The sequence below is a fragment of the Phyllopteryx taeniolatus genome, chromosome 2 (assembly GCF_024500385.1).
Source record: "Phyllopteryx taeniolatus isolate TA_2022b chromosome 2, UOR_Ptae_1.2, whole genome shotgun sequence".
NCBI lineage: Eukaryota > Metazoa > Chordata > Actinopteri > Syngnathiformes > Syngnathidae > Phyllopteryx > Phyllopteryx taeniolatus.
The window spans coordinates 9,188,346-9,211,771 of record NC_084503.1 but is presented as its reverse complement, the minus strand read 5'-3'; the positions used below and the strand labels follow the sequence as shown (position 1 = coordinate 9,211,771).

Below are 23,426 nucleotides of genomic sequence, written 5' to 3'. Positions count from 1 at the left end.
TGCGTCCTGCACTGAGGATCGGCTTCCGTCGGGCCACTCTGCCATAAAGCCCCGACTGGTGGAGGGCTGCAGTGATGGTTGACTTTCTAGAACTTTCTCCCATCTCCCGACTGCATCTCTGGAGCTCAGCCACAGTGATCTTTGGGTTCTTCTTTACCTCTCTCACCAAGGCTCTTCTCCCCCGATTGCTCAGTTTGGCCAGACGGCCAGCTCTAGGAAGGGTTCTGATCGTCCCAAACATCTTCCATTTCAGGATTATGGAGGCCACTGTGCTCTTAGGAACCTTAAGTGCAGCAGAATTTTTTTTATAACCTTGGCCGCTCAACAGAATTTTTTTTCTCGTAACTTTGGCCAGATCTGTGCCTTGCCACAATTCTGTCTCTGAGCTCTTCAGGCAGTTCCTTTGACCTCATGATTCTCATTTGCTCTGACATGCACTGTGTGAGCTGTAAGGTCTTATACAGACTGGTGTGTGGCTTTCCTAATCAAGTCCAATCAGTATAATCAAACACAGCTGTACTCCAATGAAGATGTAGAACCATCTCAAGGATGATCAGAAGAAATGGACAGCACCTGAGTTAAATATATGAGTGTCACAGCAAAGGGTCTGAATACTTATGGCTGTTTGATATTTCAGTTTTTCTTTTTTAATAAATGAGCAAAAAAAAAAATCTGAATCAGTATCAGAATCATCTTTATTTGCCAAGTATGTCCAAAAACACACAAGGAATTTGTCTCCGGTCGTTGGAGCCGCTCTAGTACGACCACAGACAGTCAATTGACAGAGAACACTTTTGAGACATAAAGGCGTTGACAAAAAAAAACAAAAAACAGTCACTGAGCAGTAAAGGGTTGCTAGTTATCTGGTAATGCCGGTACGTTTTTCTTTTTTTTTTTTTGACAATTGTGCAAAAAGATGCAGAGCATCTAGCACTTAGAGCAGTTCGAATGACTAATATTGCAATAGTCCGGTGCAATGACCATTGTGCAAAGGGCGCCGAGACTTCAAGGAGTGTATGCGGTTTAAAGTGACGAGTAGTGCGATCAAATCTGTCAATATTGGGTGCTGTGTGTACATTAATCAGGAAAAAATTAACTTACATGATTTCAACAAATGGCTGCAATATAATAAAGAGTGAAACATTTAAGGGGGTTTGAAAACCTTACCTACCCACTGGAAGTAGCATGCAAGAAAAGACATGTAAAAGAAGTATCCATCCATCCATCCATCCATCCATTTTCTGAGCCGCTTCTCCTCACTAGGGTCAAGGGCGTGCTGGAGCCTATCCCAGCTGTCATCGGGCAGGAGGCGGGGTACACCCTGAACTGGTTGCCAGCCAATCGCAGGGCACATAGAAACAAACAACCATTCGCACTCACAGTCACTGCCTACGGGCAATTTAGAGTCTCCAATTAATGCATGTTTTTTTTTTGGGATGTGGGAGGAAACCGGAGTGCCCGGAGAAAACCCACGCAGGCACGGGGAGAACATGCAAACTCCACACAGGCGGGGACAGGGATTGAACCCCGCACCTCAGAACTGTGAGGCTGACGCTTTAACCAGTCGGCCACCGTGCCGCCGTAAAAGAAGTACATTGCACAAAATAGAAACCCAAACTATCGTCCGTACATAAAGTATCCAATTCAATCTAACAGCAATTTTATTTGTTTGTTTGGAAAATAGAGTACTGAGTTTTAGTTTTGACATTTGAGATCTGATTAATCTGCTTTAACAGACTTTCTTTTTTTTTGTTACCAGGTTTGAAATCCAAATTGGCTAAAGCAAATGAATCCATAGACGCAGATATTTTTGATGATGGCACGTCAAAATCTCACATACTAGAACTTTGATTCAGTCTGTAACTCTATCTGCAATTACAAGGTTGATGTAATAAAACCATTAAAATGACAAATATTGAAGCCATATTTTTTAAATAGTTCTAATGATGACTGTCCCACAGTTATCTTCCTGACAAAATTGTGAAAATATGGAAATTCAGACAAATTGTTGTGGAAGTCATTTTTGTATAGGTTGGAAGCTCTGTGTATGTCATCCTCAACGTTATCCGAGATTAACCCATAATCTGTGCACACGGCCTAATGTCTTGTTTTCACAAATAATATATAAACACACTGAACAGTGAGCTATCTTTTTTTTCACTGTTTCCCTGGTAACAAAATATTATAACCCACTGTTAGTATAATGCAGTGCAGTTGTATACCAATGAAAATCCGCCATAATGAACATATTGTATTACCTCTCTGACAGTGGTTGTATGAGTGTCAATTTTTGATTGTGTCACAAAGGCGTGGATCCTCTCACTTCAAAATTTCTCACATTTTCGTTGTCTTCTGGGCAGGTTGATGCGTAACTGGTGGAGTAGCAGAAAAGGGAGGCACCATCCTGAAAACCATTACAGCCGCTGGGAGCAAGACCACGTCCTGCAGAATTTCAGCCAGCTGGGATTATTTTATGAATACCTAGAGATGGGTAATTTAATCAGTCATTTTTATTCCTGTTTAATTGAATGAACAAATATGAAATGAATGTTTAGTATGCCCTTCAATTTGATATTGTAAAGAATCATGCTGTCCATTACTGCTCGAGCTACTGTATATCTTAAAATATTGCTTTCTGTGTTGTTCTTCTTTCCTCTTCAGTGGTCCAGTTTGGTTTCATCACTCTGTTTGTTGCGTCTTTTCCTTTGGCTCCCCTTCTGGCTCTGTTCAACAACATTCTGGAAATCCGGGTGGATGCCTGGAAGTTCACCACGCAGTTCAGACGACCTATGGCATCCAAGGCCAGAAACATTGGAGCTTGGCAGGAGATTCTTAATGCGGTTGCCATATTGTCTGTTGTTACCAATGTGAGGGAGTTTGTGTCTTGCACTTAATTTGTTACTTTGTTTCACTTCATGAGAGGTGCGTTAAATGCCATTTCTAATTAGTGGATTATGCACACCTCTCTGTCTATTTTGCACAGTGGCTTTTGCAAACATTTCTTGATAGCCTCTTGTGCTCACATTGATTTCAGGCCTTCATCATGGCGTTCACCTCAGACATGATTCCCCGTATGGTCTACCTCTATGCGTACGGTCAAGGGACCTCCATGAGGGGTTACGTGAACAACAGCTTGTCAGTATACAACATCTCACAGATACCCTACCGCAACATGCCAGAAGAACAGGACTACTGGTTTGATAATTCCACATCCACCTGCAGGTATTATGCATATTTCATGAAGTCAAGAGGCCTGGGCTACACGCTCGTAGTCGTTAGCACAGCAGCCTCAGAGCTCTATTTTTGTGACTGGCGTAAATCCGGCCCTGCGCTTGGCGTAACTCTGCGAGGAGGCAGGTTAGACCCGATGTTGGTAATTTCATGAAGCGGCGTAGGCCAGCTCATTTAAAAGTGGGACGTCTGCGCCGGTGTGGGAGTCATCGCAGGCAACTTCAAACCTGTCAAATCGAAGCAGCTCCTCTTCTCTGTCGACCTCCCGCTTCATTCTTTGCTCACTCGTGAACAAGACCCCAGGAAACTTGAACTCCTCCACTTGGGGCAGGATCTCACCCTGAGAGGGCACTCCACCCTTATATGCCAGAGGTCCACGGCCTCAGATTTGGAGGTGCTGATTCTCATCCCAGTGGTTGTACATGGTGAATCCGTTTTTTATAGTTTTAAATTGATGATTCTAAATTGTCCATGGGCGTGAATGTGAGTGTGAATGATTATTTGACTATATGTACCCTGCAAATGACGGGCACAAGGCCCACCTCTCACCCAAAGTCAGTTTGGATAGTCTTCAGCTCACTTGTGATCATAATGAGGAAAAGCACGAAAAAACATGGATAGATAAATGCAAGATTTGGAAACTATATCTCTATGTCTTTGTCCCTTTAGCAATATACTTGTACAGTAAATAACTTGTGTGCCTCACAGTCCTTCCTGGATGGCGTTTGCATATTCTGGCTGTGTTTTTATGGTTTTTCCTTGGGTGCCCACATTCCCAAGGTTAGGTTGATGGAAGACTCTAAATCGTCAATAGGTGTGAATGTGATGGTGAATGCTTATTTGTCTGTACCATATGTACCCTGTGATTGGCTGGCGTCTTGTCCAGTCCTCTCCCTCAAAGTCAGCTGGGATAGGTTTCAGCTCACCTGCGACCGTAATGACGACAAGTGGCGAAGCAAATCCATGGATGGACAAACATCAGCAGAAGCAGGCAATATTGTAGAGTAGTGGTTAGCACGTCTGGCTCTCAGTGGAGAGGTTCTGGAAATGAATGGATGGATGGATGGATGGATGGATGGATGGAAAAATACACACAAAAGACAAACCATATATGGAATGTAAAGCTGATTTTTATAATTGTCACCACAAACAACTTTCTCTCGAGTTACTGTTTTACCATGTCAAATGGCTGTTGTCAAGAAAGCCAGTGGTGACTGATGAATTTGGCATCATGGGAGTCTCCTTGTTGGGTTTTACAGATACAGAGATTACCGCTACCCTCCAGGCCACCACAGGGAGTACACGCAGACCATGCAGTTCTGGCATATCCTGGCAGCCAAAATGGCCTTCATTATCACCATGGAGGCAAGATATTGACTCTTTCCTTCATTCAAATACAGTAATTGTGAATGAAGGCACAGGGTTGTGATTGAGCTTCAATTGTCCGGTTCTCACTCCCTCCTCTGCAGCATGTGGTCTTTGTGGTGAAGTTCTTTGTGGCGTGGATGATTCCAGATGTGCCCTCAGATGTGAAGGCGCGATTTAAACGGGAACGCTACCTGATTCAAGAGTACCTCCATAACTATGAGGTGGAGAGACTCAAACTCCAGCTGAGTGCCAGCTTCATCACCGAGCCCCTCTTAGATGTGCCAGACGAGCACGAAGTGCTCTCTGAGTGCATCTAGCTGCCATTTTCACAGAGGCCAAACCAAGAATGGACATTTATTTACCTGCTGTTGACATCCTTATTATGCAAGGGCTTTTGTGTTTCGGCGAAAACAATGGTGGCCTTGTTTATTGGGCGTAATCACCTGCTATCATGGATTCCTATATTAGGATCTGAGCAGGCACAGACATAGAGAAAAATATCATTGCGATCAATATTTTGCATCTACTTCTCGAGTGCATGTAGTGTATCTGTGCCATAGAAAATACAGTATGAAGTGGTTGATGTCAAATTAACAGCAATGAGTAAAACGATGCAACGTGCAATTCTCCATGCAATGCCTTCTTCCTTTTCATAGCTCACAGCTAAGAAAAAGCTATTGTATTTATGTATGTGCTGATGAAGCGTATGCCGTTGTAATACCCCTTTATATCATTTAAATTGTAATGTATTTATGCCAGCATGTGTTACATGTAAAGAGGGTACAAGATAAAAGACTGAATTTGTCAGAAAAGATGTATGTTGAATTGTTTGTATAGTAGTAACGGTCAAAAGAAGTTTTATCATTGTAAAAATGTTGTGTGTTACATTTATGTCTGTCTTACAACCATGGGGAAAAAAAAGAATAGAATCACATTGATCCAAAAAAAAGATGTGACATAATAAAGTTCCACTTATCTTTAGCTGGGCTATAAGACGCTAGATTATGTTGGTATTACTTGAGTGTTTTCATGAAGTAAAAAACAAAAACAAAACTATCTTCCATTAATGGTACTGGAACAATCAATGTTGTTTTTTTTTGTTGTTCTTTGTTTTATTTTACTTTGCCCCACTTAAGTTGAAAGCTGCAAGTATGACTTCCACAGTGATGGAGAATTGCAATTGTTTTTCCAGGTTGTTTTGGGGCCAACTGTAATATTATCTCAATCGAAAGCAGACTGTGATTAGAAGATGAAATGTTTTCTTTTCTTCTTACAATCCAAACTTGTGATGCAAGTTTATTCATTGTGTTATCTGCACAGATAATAAAAGTACTGTTTCTTTTGTCTCTACATAATTTCTTTGTTATTCCCCCCCCCCCCCCCCCCCCCACCCCCCCTAAATTATTCAATAGATCATATAAACAACTCTGAATTTGAAGATACTAGTACAGTGACCTGATGCAGCAAATGTGCTAATCACAGGACTGAACTGGTAGACTCTAGACGGGAGGAAAAAAAGTAATTTGTACATCGGTTGCACATGATTAAAACGTGTTAAACTAACATACATTATTTGATTATTTTCAAAGAGGGTACAATTACGTAGGTTCACCACATTATGTGAAACCGGAAATTAACAATTCCAATGAAGTTGGGACGTTAAACAAATAAAAACAATACAATGATTTTCAAATCATGTTCAACCTATATTTTATTGAATACACTACAAAGATAAGATATTTAATGTTCAAACTGATAAACTTTATTGTTTTTAGCAAATAATCATTAACTTAGAATTTTATGACTGCAACACATTCCGAAAAAGCTGGGACAGGTGGCAAAAAAGACTGAGAAAGTTGAGGACTGCTCATCAAACACCTGTTTGGAACATCCCACAGGTGAACATGCTAATTTGGAACAGGTGGGTGCCATGCTTGGGGATAAAAGGAGCTTCCCTGAATTGCTCAGTCATTCACAAGCAAAGATGGGGCAATGTTCACCTCTTTGTGAACAAGTGCGTGAGAAAATAGTCGAACAGTTTATGGACAATGTTCCTCAACGCACAATTGCAAGGGATTTAGGGATTTCATCATCTACGGTCCATAATATCATCAAAAGGTTCAGAGAATCTGGAGAAATCACTGCATGTAAGCCGCAAGGCCGAAAACCAACATTGAGTGCCCGTGACCTTCGATCCCTCAGGCGGCACGGCCTCAAAGACTGACATCAATGTGTAAAGGATATCACCACATGGGCTCAGGAACACTTCAGAAAACCAATGTCAGTAAATACAGTTTTCCACGACATCCGTAAGTGCAACTTGAAACGCTACTCGGCAAAGCAAAAGCCATTTATCAACAACACCGAGAAACGCCGCCGGCTTCTCTGGGCCCGAGCTCATCTAAGATGGACTGATGCAAAGTGGAAAAGTGTTCTGTGGTCGAACGAGTCCATATTTCAAATTGTTTTTGGAAATTGTGGACGTCGTGTCCTCCGGGCCAAAGAGGAAAAGAACCATCCGGACTGTTATGGACGCAAAGTTCAAAAGCCAGGATCTGTGATGCTATGGGGCTGTGTTAGCGCAATGGCATGGGTAAGTTACACATCTGTGAAGGTACCATTAATGCTGAATGTAATGTTTATTGTAATGTTGTTAAAAGAAAAGGTGATGTAACACAGAGGTAAACATGACCCTGTCCCAGCTTTGCAGCCATAATGTTCTAAGTTCATGATTATTTACACACACAAAAAAATCAAGTTTATCAGTTTGAACATGAAATATCTTGTCTTTGTAGTGTATTCAATTAATTATAGGTCGAACATGTTTTGCAAATCATTGTATTCTGTTTTTATTTATTTTTAACACAACGTCCCAACTTCATTGGAATTTGGGTTGTACTTAATTTTTCAGCGTGAGGATGTTGAGTGTTGTCGTTTTTATGACCACCAGATGGTAGTCTTTGCCCATAAATGAAAGACTGCTAATTTCCCACGTGGCTCCTCGAACGGCATTGTCTCTAACAATATTGTTTTGCCCATATTATATTTATTAGTATTATTATTAGTAGTAGTAGTAATAGTAATAACACTAATAGTAATAGCAGTAATAATAGTAGTCGTAGTATTCAGTTGTTTTATTCCCAAGTCATGATATCTATGCAAAAAAAAAAAAACTGTTGTTGTTGTTGTTTTTTTAAATCCCAAAACGTGTGCATGTATCCGTGGGAAGCTCTGGTTGTCTAGGAGATAAACATGTGGAGAGACGCATCCATTATTGATGGATTCCTTTGCGGAGCAGAGGAGGTTGTTGGAGAGAAAATCCACTCCTGCTCATTTGGTTTCCATAGCACCACCCTTGGGGGGCTGCAGCTCTCAAATAGGGGATTTCTACCCTTGTATGTTTGTTAATTCGTTGTGCAATTTGGTGTGTGTGTTTCTCCAGTCAAAAATCATCCTGATAAAATTGCACCATCTAGGAAGCTGTATCGAAAACGGGTAATATTATTTGGAATGTATACTCTTTAATGATCGCTATGGCATCAACACATGAATGACAGGGGGGGGGGGGGGGGGTGAAGACTATTGCAAAGGCACCATTTCGCTGTTAGGTTGGGTTTTGGTGTCGTTAGTTGCTGCACATGTGTCCAGATGTTGAGGCTGTCGCTGACCTCGCTTCTGAACGCGGCGTCAGATCAACCTGCGCTCAGCACAGGAGACACCGGAGCCTCACTCCCCCTTTGGTTTTTACACACGCAACTTCAAACCGCTTTCATCTCCTCGAATAGAAACTTTGTGGCTTTTCCCCCCCCCCTCTTTTCCCCACTCTGGCTGCGTCTCATCGTTCCCCGTCTAAGGCGTCGCGCGTCCACTCATTTTGCGCCAGTTGCGCCTCGCGTGCTCACCAGGCAGCTCGCCATCCAGGAGATGATGAATGAAGGCGCTCGCGTCGTCTGATCCCTTTCACTAGACGAAGGAGGTGTTTTCCTTTCGGGGGATTCATCGACAAGGAAAAGCCATCATCTGGACGGGATCGTCGCCTGTCTGAACGGGTTCGCCCTCACAACTTGGCTCGTCATTTACAGTGAGTCGGCTCTCCCGCTATCAGGAACATGACGGCCGAGCAGTAAAGACCAGACTGCAACGACGACGACAGCGCAAGGCCTGCACCTAGACACTGGATATGGAGTCCATGAAGACCAGGGCCACGGCGGGGATGAAGGAGTTGGCGGGGAAGACCCTGGGCCACATGCACAGGTGAGGACGCGATGGCTTCTATAGGGAGACCTAGGAATGTCATGATGTCACATTTTCATTCGGAATGCGAGATTTACACACCTGCAGGCCACTGACAAGGCATTTACAACCACGCCTCTAGAAGTCAGAAGAATTATGCAATCGAGTGCGTGTGTATGCGCGCGCACGCACTTGATGGCATTGGCAGGGGTCAGTCCATTGATACAGGGCCACGGTGTGAATGTGCGATTTCACTGGAGCTCACGTTACCTGAATGGGTTTGCACGGTTTTTCGATTTTGAAAAACAAAACCAAAAAAAAACACACAAAAAAAAAAGATCCAGCTATATTTAGGCAACCCCCACATGCATGCTACGCATCTTCTCATTTTCATGGCTTTGCGGGTCGGAATACTTCCCACGACACTCGTTTCATTAAAATACGCACTTAATGATAACCAAGTGGCACGTGCTTTTCTCTTTTGTTGAATAATGCAATCCAATTCAATACTATTTCTCTTTCTTGCTCAGTCGTCTTTTAATCGTTCAAATACATTGAAATAGAGTATCCTAAAATTGCACTGAAAAGAGAATGCTGTGCAAGTGTGTGTGTGCGCGCGCGTGTGTGTGTAAGACATTCGAGGGAAGCCCACAGATGTGCGTGGGGAACTGAACAGTCCACTGAATGCCAATGAGCATAAAAGTAATGCTGCAATGCGGTACAAGGACATATTTACATTTTTTGCCCCCCGCCCCCGCTCTACTTGAGAATGGTGGACTTGGTGAAATTTAATCATCTCGTTTAAATAAAAAAAAAATCAATCAATAACAATTCAATTTGGAGTCATGTGTGTCCTGGGAGAGACTCGCGAGGCCTTAATTACCTCCCCCATTCCATATTTATGGATGCCATATGAAAACAAAACGAAACATGGCCCTGCGTTCCGATGTCGGTAAAACCGGAGGCTGCGTGTTTGCACGTGGTGCCCACGTTGGTGCGCTCTGCCCCCAAGTGCTGTCCTGGCTGGGATCTTTGCAGGGTGATGGAGAAGAGACAAAAAGGCGGCGAGGTGATCGAGCTGACCGAGGACGGGCGGCCGCGCGAGGCCGCGGAGAAGAAGCCCCCCTTGTGCGACTGCAAGTGCTTCGGCCTGCCGCGCCGCTACATCATCGCCATCATGAGCGGCCTGGGATTCTGCATCTCCTTCGGCATCCGGTGCAACCTGGGCGTGGCCATCGTGGGCATGGTCAACAACAGCACCATCCACCAGAACGGCAAGATCATCATTAAAGAGGTGTGTCTAAAGCCAGGATAGACACTACAGCTCAGCAGTGGGAAATAGGATAGGAAGAAAAGAAGAAAAAAGGAGAACATTGACACACAGCAACGCCCTTGCCTCCAAATGCGTAAAAAAAAAAAAATATTTCGGAAAACCATATAGACAAAATTAGAACATCTGATTTAAAAATCATCCAATATGTCTTTAATCTGGATAAACATGCAAAAATGGCAACATACTGCTTGAATATTTTACATGAGATAAAAGGCCCATTTTTAAAGGCCCAGTTTTCTTTGTTCAATGTTTTTTTTTTTTTTATCCATTAATCCCCCGCCCCCCTACCCCAATTTTCATACAAGTATCAAGCCGTATAATAAGATGTAATGTTATTTGCATTAATGCACGTTATATATATATATATATATATATATATATAAATATAATTATAAAAATGTCTCAGGTGAGTGTTTTTTGTTGTTGTTGTTGTTGTTTTTTATGATACAAAGGTATAAAGCCGAGCTATTTGGTAGCTCAGCGGCATCAAATGCAAACCAAACATTGCATTTCTTATTGGCAATTGCAGCCTCCGTGCCTTTAAATCACAACACATCAAAACCATGAGTGATTTAAAAAAAAAAAACATAATAATCACTAGTCGCTAAATGTAATGCAAAGGTTTATTCTTTCAATGACAAAAAAGAAATCTGCAAATTGTCATCATAGTATTTTTTCCCCCCCCCTCTTTCCCCGATTGACCAGAAAGCCAAATTCAACTGGGACCCAGAGACAGTGGGAATGATTCACGGATCCTTCTTCTGGGGCTACATCGTGACTCAAATCCCGGGAGGATACATCTCCTCCAGGCTGGCTGCAAACAGGTACGCGCCACATCTTTTCACACAAGCCGAAAGTGCAGTGGTTTCAAAATAATAAAATACAAATACAAATAAAAAAAAAAAAGACTTGAAAGCTATTCATATTTTTTGTTGTGTCGTTCGCCTTAGTGGTTACTCTTAAATAGTGGGGAAGAAAAATATACTCATGCTTTTTTTGAGTTGACATGAAATGCTCGTCAGGCTTTTTGAATGCAATGAATAATGCGTCATAACGGATACAGGCGAGTGTATGGGCGGATGATGCGGGGTGATTTGCGGCGGCAGGGGTCCGCCAGGCTGCGGGCAGGGCCACCCCACCCCAGCCCAGCCCAGCCCACCCCCGGGGGCCGTGTGCCACCTGTTAATGAGCTCCCTGGGGGCCGCGGGCTCTAATCTGCAGACCCTGAATGTGTTGGCGCTAAAAGGCCTTTATTCACATGCCAATTCAATGTCATTCGCTTATATTTCATGACAAGATTTCACGGATAAACATTTGGATTTGATTTGATGATTAAGCCAACATATAGATAAAAATAAAGCAATTTATTCCTATTTACGGGAGATGGAATAAAATGTTTCAACCAACGGGTGACTATATATATATTTTTGGTTTTCAAATTCAATATTCCAATATTTTGCAGTTTTGTCCAATATTGTCTCGTGCGTGCCGCAATGCACGCGGATGTAATTGCCGCCATGTTGGTGCCGTGCCTGACACGTGGGTCGACCGGATTAGTGCCCCCCCCCCCCCCCCCCCCCGCGAATGAGGAAGGCGGCGCATGTGACAGAAATGAGAAATCGCTCAGTCTATTTGTGGGCGTGCGTGCGTATGAAGCCTTTTGCCAATTTTCCCTTCCCTCACATCTCACATATCGTTCCCTCATTTAATTTGGTATGAAAACACACAGAGAGACACGCGCGCGCGCACACACACACACACACACACACACACACTCCCAAATCCATGGATGTTTTGAAACACATTTTTGAAACGTTATTTTCTGGGGGAGCAATTTCTCAGCAGCAGCTCCGACTTCGGTTGCTAAGCGACACTATTGCGATGGGACGTGTCTGTGTTAAATATTTATCTTGGTGACGTCTGCTATGCTGTTGAGACATTGGCGGAAAACTAATGCCTATCTCATGGAATTACAAATGAATCGGCATGAATGGTATCAGCACGTATGAATAATAAAGCATTTCTTTAAAAATGTAGAACTCTTGTTAAGGGCAGAAAATGCTACACATATGTGAAAATATTTGAAAGACTTCATATGAGTTGTGTTTCTAAAATGCATTTGATCTTTTTAGGGTGTTTGGTGCGGCCATTGTCCTAACGTCAATACTCAACATGTTCATTCCCTCGGCTGCTCGAGTCCATTATGGTTGTGTGATTTTCGTGAGGATATTGCAAGGACTGGTGGAGGTAAGCGGCCTTAAATTCAATGCCATTTCCATTTATATGATGCTTCTCGCTACCAATAGCAATGGTGTACAGATATAAAGACATAGATAGGCCTGTTTGAATTTGATACAATGGAAAAGCAAAGGAGTGTAAAGTGCACCTGATATTAGAATTATTTCTTGGTGTTCATTTTGACATGTTGACATTTTGGATTATGTGCGAAAAAAAGAATGTCACCTGATGAAAACATGACACACACGCCCGCAAAAAAAATAAATAAATCCAGATTTGCAGATTGTGTCTGCCAAATTATGTCAAATGCTATGAGTGTGAGGATTTTTTTTGGACACAGTGCATCCTCCTTTTTACATAAACAAATACAGTACATCATAAACTGCAACAATTCTTTGTCCTGTATGTTGAATATATATATTATGTCGGTACAGTTCGTTCAAATTAGCATTTGATGAACATTTAATGGCTGCACGGTTGCTTTGCTCATCAAACACGTTCATTAGGCATCATTTGTTCAGGCTAATTACATGGGTGAAAATGTTAACGGTTCATAGAAAATGGCATGCATTAAATACTTCACAATAGTAGCGCCTATCAACTTGTAATGTCGCTTTTGTTTTTAGGGAGTCACCTACCCAGCCTGTCATGGTATATGGAGTAAATGGGCTCCTCCGCTTGAAAGGAGTCGCCTGGCCACCATCTCTTTCTGTGGTAACTATGAAGGAGATTGTCTACGGGAGCACGTTTTGTTCAGAATGGCCTTACACTAACATCTATATTTTGTCTTGCTTCTTTTCAGGCTCCTATGCTGGCGCTGTGATTGCAATGCCTCTGGCTGGGATACTGGTCCAGTACTCAGGATGGTTTTCAGTGTTTTATGTCTACGGTACAGTTAATCACGCCATTGAATACATCTAATACAATAGTATTTCTCTATGGATACAGTCATAGTGGCCATAGCTTGGTTATGTTTAAATTATATATCCATCCATCCATCCATTTTCTGAGCCGCTTCTCCTCACTAGGGTCGCGGGCGTGCTGGAGCCTATCCCAGCTGTCATCGGGCAGGAGGCGGGGTACACCCTGAACTGGTTGCCAGCCAATCGCAGGGCACATAGGAACAAACAACCATTCGCACTCACAGTCATGCCTACGGGCAATTTAGAGTCTCCAATTAATGCATGTTTTTGGGATGTGGGAGGAAACCGGAGTACCCGGAGAAAACCCACGCAGGCACGGGGAGAACATGCAAACTCCACACAGGCGGGGCCGGGGATTGAACCCAGGTCCTCAGAACTGTGAGGCTGACGCTCTAACCAGTCGGCCACCGTGCCGCCTAAATTATATATATATATATATATATATATATATATATATATATATATATGTATGTGGGCAAGCTTCAAAAAGATTGATCATCACTGGATCCGGTGAAAGTCAAATGGATTTTTACCCAGGCAGACCAAGTATGGATTTTTTTGCTGCTGTGCTAATAACTGGCCCACCATCTTTGGTTCTGTACCGGAAACAGATACAGTAGCTGTACCGCCTGTGCCTTATCCCCTCAGGCATTTTGGAAAGTCTGTCAAACAATGTGTGTAGGCACAGTTAAGAGACAAAAAGACATCTGCAACGATCTTAATGTTTTTTTGTCTTTGATGTGTAGGATGCGTCGGTATCTTTTGGTACATGTTCTGGATATTAGTGTCTTATGAGAGCCCTGCCGAACATCCGACCATCACTGATGAGGAGCGCTGCTACATCGAGGAGAGCATCGGAGAGAGTGCCATGTTAATGGGCCCCGCTGAGGTGAACGACAAAGCCAACAGCATTACCAGTGAACTGTAATTACAGTATCAGTCGATACTTTGGCTAGGGTCCACTTGTATTTATTGAAGCATACAGTTCTCTTCTACATGTCCACTTAGTGAAATAAAATGCCGAAAAATAATCTCTTGCAGAAATTCAAGACACCCTGGAGGAAGTTCTTCACCTCAATGCCTGTCTATGCAATCATTGTGGCCAACTTCTGCAGGAGCTGGACATTTTACTTGCTACTTATCAGCCAACCTGCATACTTTGAGGAAGTGTTTGGCTTCGAGATCAGCAAGGTAAGTCTTTATCTACATAGCGTGCTTTGATATATTCAAACGTTGAATATGTGTGAAATAACCACCATAGACGCAAGTGTTTCGGAGTATGGCACACTTTGCTCTTGGAATAAATTGACGAAATCAATGACACTCTCGCTTATGAACTGCATGCATTGCATAACAAGGCCACGGCAGTTCACAAATGATGACAACAAGCCAAATAACAAGCTTGGAAAATCGGTAATGATGGATTCACCTACAACATATTCTAATTAGTCACACTTTGTTGGTGTGTGGCAGTAAGGCAGTAAACTGAAAACGTTGGTTTTTCAGGCCTCAAAGGCTTAACACAACTGAAGTAAGAAGTAAACGTTTGCTTCGTGCTGAATAAGAGAGGATAAATGCAATCAAGACTTAAAAGAAACATCGAGATGAGACGCAACAGCATCTCCCACACATATTCAGTGCTGTAGTCTGGAAAACGAATCAGTGGCAAAACCTAATGGGGATGACTGGGTTGCATTACTTCCCGTGGTTGTAGGTTGGCATACTGTCTGCGCTGCCCCATTTGGTGATGACCATTATTGTGCCCTTTGGCGGCCAGCTGGCCGACTACCTGCGCAGCAAGAACATCCTGTCAACAACCACAGTCAGAAAAATCATGAACTGCGGAGGTGAGAATTCTCGACAGAGGACGAAGTATCAATTTTCGCACCTCTTTCTGCACAGCTAAAGGGTGTTATTGTCACACCGTCGGGTACACGCTGTTCATTTTTGCTCCAGTCTCAACTGCTCGGTGATCAGTGCGATGTTCAATATTTGTACTCACACTGTATGTGACGGTCATTGCACATTGATTTCATTTCTGCCCCTCATTTAATTGAGAGAAAATGGTCACGCTCGTTTAATTCAATTGGCATTGTGTTGGGCAACAGCCGGTGGGCTTTGTGGGATTTTGTGTGCTCGTGTATGAGACCTGCTGTCCCTCTCTGTTAGGATTTGGCATGGAGGCTACGCTACTGCTAGTGGTAGGATATTCCCACAGCAAAGGGGTGGCCATTTCCTTCCTGGTGCTGGCAGTTGGCTTCAGTGGATTTGCTATATCAGGTTAGTAGGTGTGAATCTACGAGGGGCGGTCAAAAAGTAATGAGCCCAATTGAACGTAACCTACTAAAAATTGATTTTGTTTTTCAGAAATGTTGATAGAATTACTGACATCCTCAATGAATCAAACTTTTGACATCCATTTATTTATATCCAAATGTGTGTTTGTCGCAATTGCAAACGAATGCTGAATTTACATCCACAGCAGCTTATAATATCACGCCTCTATCTTTATTTGGGTACAACTGACGGATGGCTTTTATTTATTTCACATTTTATTGTTGTTGCAAAATCAGCGCATTACATTAGCTCGAGCGCAATGCAACGTTTTTGACTGTGTGCAAAATGTGACTGCCTGTTGTTCTTGAGCTTTCTCCTGTAATGTTAAATAATTCAGAGCCAATGGTCTCAAGAGATTTGTCAGGCAGACAGAATGGAGCAGCCAGTCAGAGTGGGGGGAGCGGTTAGAAACACGGCGAGTTACAGTATTGCCTGTTTTTCCTGCAAGATGGACACTATTTGTGCTCCTTTCCTCCACCACTGTGACTTGATGCATTACGATAGCTCCCTCTATTTGGCCTGTAAATCTGGTCTCAAAGACACTTCATTATTGAGATATAAATCCACCTCATTGTTTCCTTCCTATTTTATTTTCAGGCTTTAATGTCAACCACTTGGATATCGCGCCCCGTTATGCCAGTATCCTCATGGGCATCTCTAACGGAGTGGGTACCCTGTCTGGAATGGTGTGTCCTCTTATTGTTGGTGCTATGACAAAGAACAAGGTAAATGAGTCATCCAAGAAAATAATGCATCCTGTTGATTGATTTCTACAATGATTCAGAGGGTGTTGATGCTCGCTGTTCACATATTTGAATGGAATATGTCTGACTTCCACTTCACATGTCCGTGGTGCTTGCGTATCTGTCTGCCTGTGCCCCAATCAAATTCAGCAAAAAAGCGTTAGACCAGCAGTTTAACTACTGCGCCGGACTTTGATGTGGTCTCAGCATACTGTTAAGTGTACGCCGACTTTCAGCCACCAAATTGTCACACGAGCACATGTCAAAGGACACAGCCTCGTTGCGCCGGTGCGCCCAGCTTGTCACAGACCGGTCTGCCAAATAGACAAAGCGAGCACAAAAATCAATATACGCCAGTTTTTACTCATAGCGAGTTTCACGTGCTTTTGGTTATGCTTTACTGATATCCACTGTCACTGTCGTCTCAATTCATCTCTTAATACCACCGCTATCATGTCGTAATTGTATAAGCAGTCAACGCTTGACGGAAAGGCAGTATAACGGCTACAAAATCACCCCACTGATATATTGTGTGTTTCTCACTGTCAGATTTCTACTTGTTACAAATTCCACATAAACATTGTTCGCTCCTCCTTGGCCCTATTTAGACCAGAGAAGAGTGGCAGTATGTGTTCCTCATTGCCTCCATGGTGCACTACGGGGGCGTGGTATTCTATGGGCTCTTCGCATCGGGAGAAAAGCAACCGTGGGCCGACCCCGAGCTCACCAGCGAGGAGAAGTGCGGCTTCATTGACGAGGACGAGCTGGCAGAGGAGACGGGCGACATCACACAGAGCTACGGCGCTTATGGCGGGCCCGCCAAGTCGTACGGCGCCACCACGCAGGTGAACGGAGGCTGGGCCGCCAGCTGGGAGAAGACAGAGGAGTATGTGCAAGAAGAGTCTCAGGGAGGAGGCTATAGGTATGGCCAGGAGGAGGGATATTCTTAGACCAAACAGACAATGATACGTCGAGACCTCTTGAGTGTGTGTCAATGTAGTCATCAATAATGTCATCCAATTAGAAAGATTCACACACGAAAAAAAGAAATCCCATTCCATTGTTGTTGTTTGCACAAGAAGTATCAGCTTAATGTATACAGTAAATGAAAAGCTACTAAATGGTATTTGATTCAAAAGATATGTAACACATATCAAATTGGCAACCTGTAAATGTATTATTATGCATATGGATAATAGATATACTTATTTGGAGTGAAATTGTGCTTTGATGTAAAAAAACTAATTCTCATCCCATCAGCAAAGGCTTCCTTAAAAAAAAAACACACAAAAAAACCCAACAACAACAAAAAGAAAGACCCCACAGAAGCCCGAAGAAGGAAAGCCCTCCCTCATAATTCATATGACCTGCTTCTGGTTAGTATACCACATATTGCAAGACAGACATACAGTCTATAAACTTTGTCACCGCACAGCTTTGTAAAGAGAAACTGACCACCGTCAATATTGATTGTACCGTCCCACTCCTAAGAGCACATTTTTTGTTGTTGTTCTCGTGCAGACATTTGACATAGTGGCTTGTGTTTGGTAACACTGCATTAAGGTAACCATGTTTCTTTGCGTGTTCCATTTTGTAACATGGTACCATTGCGGTAAAGAGTGTGGCGTTCGTAATCTCAGCAATGTGGTGCAAGCGTCAAGTGTCCTTTTACTATTACAAAGGTTGGTTGTCAAATAAGCACATAGAAATATGACACGTTGTAGTGAAAAGGTGGTTATAGTATAATTATTATTATTTTTTTAGTCCAAAAGATTCAATGTGAAAAGACCTATTGAAGGGTCTGTGTAATGCAGCGACAAATGAACCTGTCACTATCAGAATATTAGAGCAGCACAATATTATTGAAAAATACCGAAACTCAAAAATGCACATAATTGAAGCACATTTTTAGCTGATAGGAAGAATGTTATATAATACAGGAGGAAATGAGAATTCCCCAAAGTTTATGGATGGTTACATTTCATTATATTTAGAATAAAGTTTCTAAATGAAATACCAGGAATATAATGATTTTCCAATCTGGGCCATTTGTTAAGACATTTTATTATTTGGTCTATAACATATGCAAATACACATATTCTTAATAGCAAAGATAACAAAGAATAAGCCAACACATTCCACCTTTGAATCTCTCAAGGGGCCAAAGTTCACTCTCTATGATGGCCATTCATCAGCACTTCACAATATAAATGTGCGTGAATGAGTAATTATGCATGAATCTTTGTGGTGCAACTTTTCTTTTGTTCATTTTCCCCCCTTTCAAATGAATGTTTTTGTCTCAGAAACTGTTACCGATGTTTCCATTTCTTTGCACAATGAACCAAAGGGGAAGCGCAAAAATGGGTTTTAGACGAAAGTTACATTTTCTAAGCGAGCAAAGACCATCAGCAACAAAGTTGCAGTCTAAACCACCAGTGTGCAAGTGGCACCAAACATCTCTCTGTACTGTACAAAGCAATAAATCCATTGTAACAGTTCTGGTCCAATTCTGCACATCACTCTTAAGCAACAGTTTGTATGCATTTGTTCTACATTTGTGTTTTTTTGTGATAATAAATGTAGGAAATGCACAAAAAATCTATACTGTATATATATAAAAAAAGAATGCTATAATAATCATATTCATCATATTTTGTCCGCCACAACATCTTTGACAAGGTCAAAAAACGAAGAGTTTGTGATGGGGCCGCTCACCAGATGAGAATGAAGAAAGTGACTCCGTGTACAACAGGTGCTCTTTTTCTTCATGTTGTTCTCCTGTTTTTGTTCTGGATGGTATGCTTTTGTTTCCCTTCCACCCCCCCCCCCCCCCCCCCCCCCTCTCTCTCTCTTTCTGTGTCACGCTCAGTTTTTAGTTTTATCAATGTTGCTCATCAAGTGGCTGGACCCCTGTTTCCCTTCTGTACCCCTATGTACAATTTCCATCCTTTTCCCTTGTGTATTACCTGATTTCAATGTCCAAACAGTCAATGACGTTCACAGACAATACAGTAACAGATTCTGTATTTTCCAAAAAGATGATTGTGCAACATAAAGTAGTTCCAGTTTCCTGTTTTTGTGCCTCTGAAGTTCAAGTGTAATTCTCTGCCTTCTGTTGCTGTGTAAACTGAGGTTTGTCAATGTCAAAAGAAATCCTCTACAACATTTTTAAAAAACGAACAAAGCAAAAAACATTCTCCGTGTCCTATATTTGTTTTGAGTACCATATGAACTGATATGTAATTACATATTTGCAAAGATTGTGCAAATATGCAATTTTGTCCACTTTGCAATTTGCCAGCATTGCGATATGGAATACTCCAATATGACCTTATGATATGACTAAAAATAAACACAATGTTCTTCCACAAACATAAAACAAATATTCCCTCCAAAATTGAAGGCACTATCGATTATAACTTGCACAGATGTGGCAAAAAAAACCTTGATTGATGCCGTGGTTGGGCTTAAATATTCTTAACAGGGAATTACATTGGATCAGTTGTTTGCAGTGACACCTCATAGAAAAACGTTTCCAGGTTAAACTCTTGTCTACGCCACTGTGGGTGTGTTTACAGTCCACGTCATTGGGGCCAATCAAAACGGCTCCTCTCATTCCCTTTAAATATGGCGCAATGACAGTCTCGACGGAGACATCTCTGTGCGGAAGAGGACGATGCGTAATCGCAGCAATTCGCATACGTAAAATCCCCATCATATTCATGACACGTGCGTACTGGCCAATTTTCTTCGCACAACTGTGCGTATGTGAGTGGGTCAGAATTCATTTTAAATGATGAGCTCATCAGCCCTATAAAAGGAGCTTTAATTCACAAGAGATGGCTGATCCAAAACTATAATAACTTTCTTTTCAAAAAGTTGGTATCATCGGGAAGCTTGCTAAACGCAGAACCCAACAACATATAATAAGCATGTGAATCATTTTTAATGAATTCTGAAGTGAAATTAGAGGGTAGCAAAAAACACATACACAAAAAACAATCTAAGCGCTGAGCATGAACAAACACTGCATATGCTGTTAAAATACATAGTGAGGACAACAAAGCGGCATTTTTAGTTGATAAAGTTCATGAAATTAGCGTTGGAAGTGACAGAAAATATATGAGCAATATATCCATCGGAGCATGTCATAATTCAACCACCCCAGCGGCGGTGTGTGAGCAAATCGATCAGTTTACACCACATTTGCACATGCAGAATAAATATATAAAAAATACATAAATCTGATATTCATAGGGATTGGAAAGAATACTGAAGCTTTGCAAATATGTGAGCTGTCCGATCGTATTTCCTGCTCGTTGAGTGACGTCGTAAGCTACTGCGCACTGACAGCTGCAATGGGAGACACACACACACACACACACACAGCCTCCAGGCACATACTGTACAAGCAGTTGTACAGTATGTGCCTGTAGGCTGTGTTAAAAGTGATGAGTAATGTCCTTTTCAGATGTGGTCGGAGCAGACGTAGGTTCAGACCGACTTTTTGCCACCAGATTTTCACTCCTCCGGCCGCATCTCCAAGGCCACACCCTCGCTGCACCGGAACGCCGAGCTTGTCGCAGACCGGTCCGCCAAATTGGCAAACACTCACATCGGGCCTTGCGCTTGCATTGAAATCAGGATCCACCGGCATTTGAAGCCCGCCGTAGATGCGCCGTCTACGAAAATAGCGCATGTCTGTCCTGATTGCCTTTTGATCAGTCCATGGTGTACCACGCCGCTCAACCAAAGTCAGCTGGGAAAGGCTCTTATGAGAAATGTAAAATATGCAATATGAGTTTGTGTATTATTTAAAAAAAAAAAAAAAAAAAAAAAAAGAAGAAATCACTTTGAATTCTGAGAAGACAAATTCTCGACATAATATATGCCCGTGTTTATTTTGAAGATTAAGTTGACGTGGAGGTGCGGCCTGCCTTATTCACATCAAAGCAATGGACAAGAGTTTTAAAGCAGGTTTCAGCTGGCGCACTCCAGCTCCACCTCGAAGACCACAGGGCGTGCTCAGCTAATGGCCACCCTTCTTGCCTTCTGGCGGTGAAATCAATAGTGTCGTTCACCAGTGGTCGGCAGGACCTATTGACAGCCCTAACCTCTTAATGGAGATGAGAGGGAGGGAGAGTGCTTATTGAGCTATCTGGGAGTGTTATTTCGATTTAGGAGACCTGTACCAACAAACTCTCAGTTTCAGAAAAGAGAACGCCAAAGAGTGTACCTGTTTAGGAATACATGAGTTCAATTTGTCATTTAGAACATTTTGAAAAGCAGTAAGATGTTGGAATTTAGTAAGACCTTCAGCACCAGAATTTACTTACTGCCTCGGTTGAAATAGAAATGAGCAGACATTTATAAATTGTCGAGCACTGATAAGCAACTTCAATGTACACAAATTCAGCAAACATTTATCCAACACACCAATAACAAGGAAAAGAACTGTGAGTTGTTCTAATGGAAAATCGTGCCAGGGAGGGACACTCGCCCAGGATCACGTGAATCAGAGAAAATTTTCGGATATAGTAATAAGAGCTATATAAGCGCAATTGTTTCATGTCCATTTCAAGAATACAAGAATATGTAAAAGTGTTATTTTTTTCAAGGGTCCAGAATCTGCAACAAACATCCCACCTCTGTCTTCATCATTTTCATATTCTATATTTCTATATTTAAATTGGAGCTCTGCCCATCAACAGACATCATTTTGAACAGAGATGGTAAAAAAGAGGGAGCAGCCTTTTTAGAGCAGAGGGCCCATAATTTCAAGATGGATTAAAATTGAGATAACAACCAATGAGATGTCTTAACCACTTTTACAAGACTTTTGCATGCATCTCATCCGTGTGTGTTTCACCAAATTACAATTGAGGCATCTGTTAAAACGTGATACGAAAACATAGCGTAACAATAATGCGTAGATTGACATCGAGCTCTATGGTGGGTAATTGTCGACTTTTGAAAAAGGTGACATTAAAAACATGCTCCGTGTGTGTGTGTGTGTGTGCGCACCATATCCCCAGTTGACTGGTTTTGTTAATTTGACAAGCTCCATAGACGTGTCACCAGCCACACCAAATGTTATTTTCTCAGAGTCAACCAACCAGAACTGACATCCTGTCGCAGTGCAAGTGAGGGAGGTGACCCATAACCTTGTGTGACCATCAATCCCCTTATTACATAAAACATGCCACTCTCCCCTCTGCCCCATTGACCACCCCAACCATCTGATACGGATAAAGGTTAAAAAGAAAAAAAGAAAAAACAGAAGTGTGCAGCTTTGTGGTTCGTGCGTTGATGCACACCTCTGTGTGAAAAGACGTCACAGAGAAGTTTGCAGACGTCACCGATTCTTTAACTGTTCACTTGACATTTCAATGATTTCATTTGCACAAATACACAAATAGAGCGCGTGGGCGTGGCAGCGTGGATTCTAAATTGGATGCTGGTGTGCACATATGCTCAGCATCTTAAATGGCTGCTCAATGTGGACGGAGGCAGGTGTTGCCATAGCCTCCAGGGACCTTAGCTGTACGTGTCTGAGTGTGTGTGTGTGTGTGTGTATGTATGTGAGGAAAAGTAGATGCCAAAATCACTCTTTAATGACTGCAGGGCTGTGCTCATGTCGTGTGACGGCCCCTGAGAGCCTACGTGGCTCATAAATAAGCTCCTGATTTGCACACTGTGCCTCCAGCACCAATTTGCTGGATGATGAGAAAGTCTGGCTTGAGAGAGGATATTGATTCAGACGTAGTCCAAGAAGATGGGCCACGAATAAAAGAATGTATTCTGTCATTCCAGTTCAAAACATTGAAAGAAATCTCATCTCGTGTTTCACTTTTTTTCAAATAATTCAACCAGAGAACAGTCGGAGTGAGGTTCTGTTTTAACTTCTGATGCCTCTGCACGTGTTCTATACATGGACGTGCTCACAGGGGGAAATGCGTCGCATATATATGCACACACACACACACACACACACACACACAAAAGAGATTGAATACAACA

The 23,426-nt window shown here is 42.3% G+C and overlaps 2 protein-coding genes across 3 annotated transcripts in view; both read left to right on the top strand.

The window, feature by feature from the left end:
• The window catches only part of ano5b (anoctamin 5b), a 42,194-nt gene extending 36,240 nt beyond the window's left edge, over positions 1-5,954 (top strand). For both annotated transcript variants that reach the window (XM_061758987.1, XM_061758994.1), the window contains 5 exons: positions 2,361-2,491; positions 2,662-2,867; positions 3,035-3,222; positions 4,491-4,596; positions 4,701-5,954. In XM_061758987.1, coding sequence (XP_061614971.1) covers positions 2,361-2,491; positions 2,662-2,867; positions 3,035-3,222; positions 4,491-4,596; positions 4,701-4,916 — 847 coding nt within the window. In that variant the 3' untranslated portion in view covers positions 4,917-5,954. The remainder of the gene's footprint in view (positions 1-2,360; positions 2,492-2,661; positions 2,868-3,034; positions 3,223-4,490; positions 4,597-4,700) is intronic.
• A 2,273-nt stretch (positions 5,955-8,227) lies between these two features.
• On the top strand, positions 8,228-19,600 carry slc17a6b (solute carrier family 17 member 6b). Its single transcript, XM_061758978.1, has 12 exons — positions 8,228-8,853; positions 9,871-10,126; positions 10,871-10,989; positions 12,298-12,412; positions 13,030-13,117; positions 13,206-13,292; positions 14,073-14,215; positions 14,368-14,517; positions 15,041-15,173; positions 15,496-15,606; positions 16,261-16,388; positions 17,015-19,600. The coding sequence occupies exons 1-12, from the start codon at positions 8,780-8,782 to the stop codon at positions 17,354-17,356; spliced, it is 1,746 nt and encodes a 581-aa protein (XP_061614962.1). The 5' UTR covers positions 8,228-8,779; the 3' UTR covers positions 17,357-19,600.
• Positions 19,601-23,426: the final 3,826 nt, after the last annotated feature.

Excerpts from the sequence above, each read along its gene's own strand:
- slc17a6b (XM_061758978.1), top strand. The coding sequence starts at position 8,780 with ATGGAGTCCATGAAGACCAGGGCCACGGCGGGGATGAAGGAGTTGGCG. Across the intron at positions 13,118-13,205 it reads GGCCACCATCTCTTTCTGTG|GCTCCTATGCTGGCGCTGTG; the intron begins GTAACTATGAAG and ends GCTTCTTTTCAG. Across the intron at positions 14,216-14,367 it reads TGTTAATGGGCCCCGCTGAG|AAATTCAAGACACCCTGGAG; the intron begins GTGAACGACAAA and ends AATCTCTTGCAG.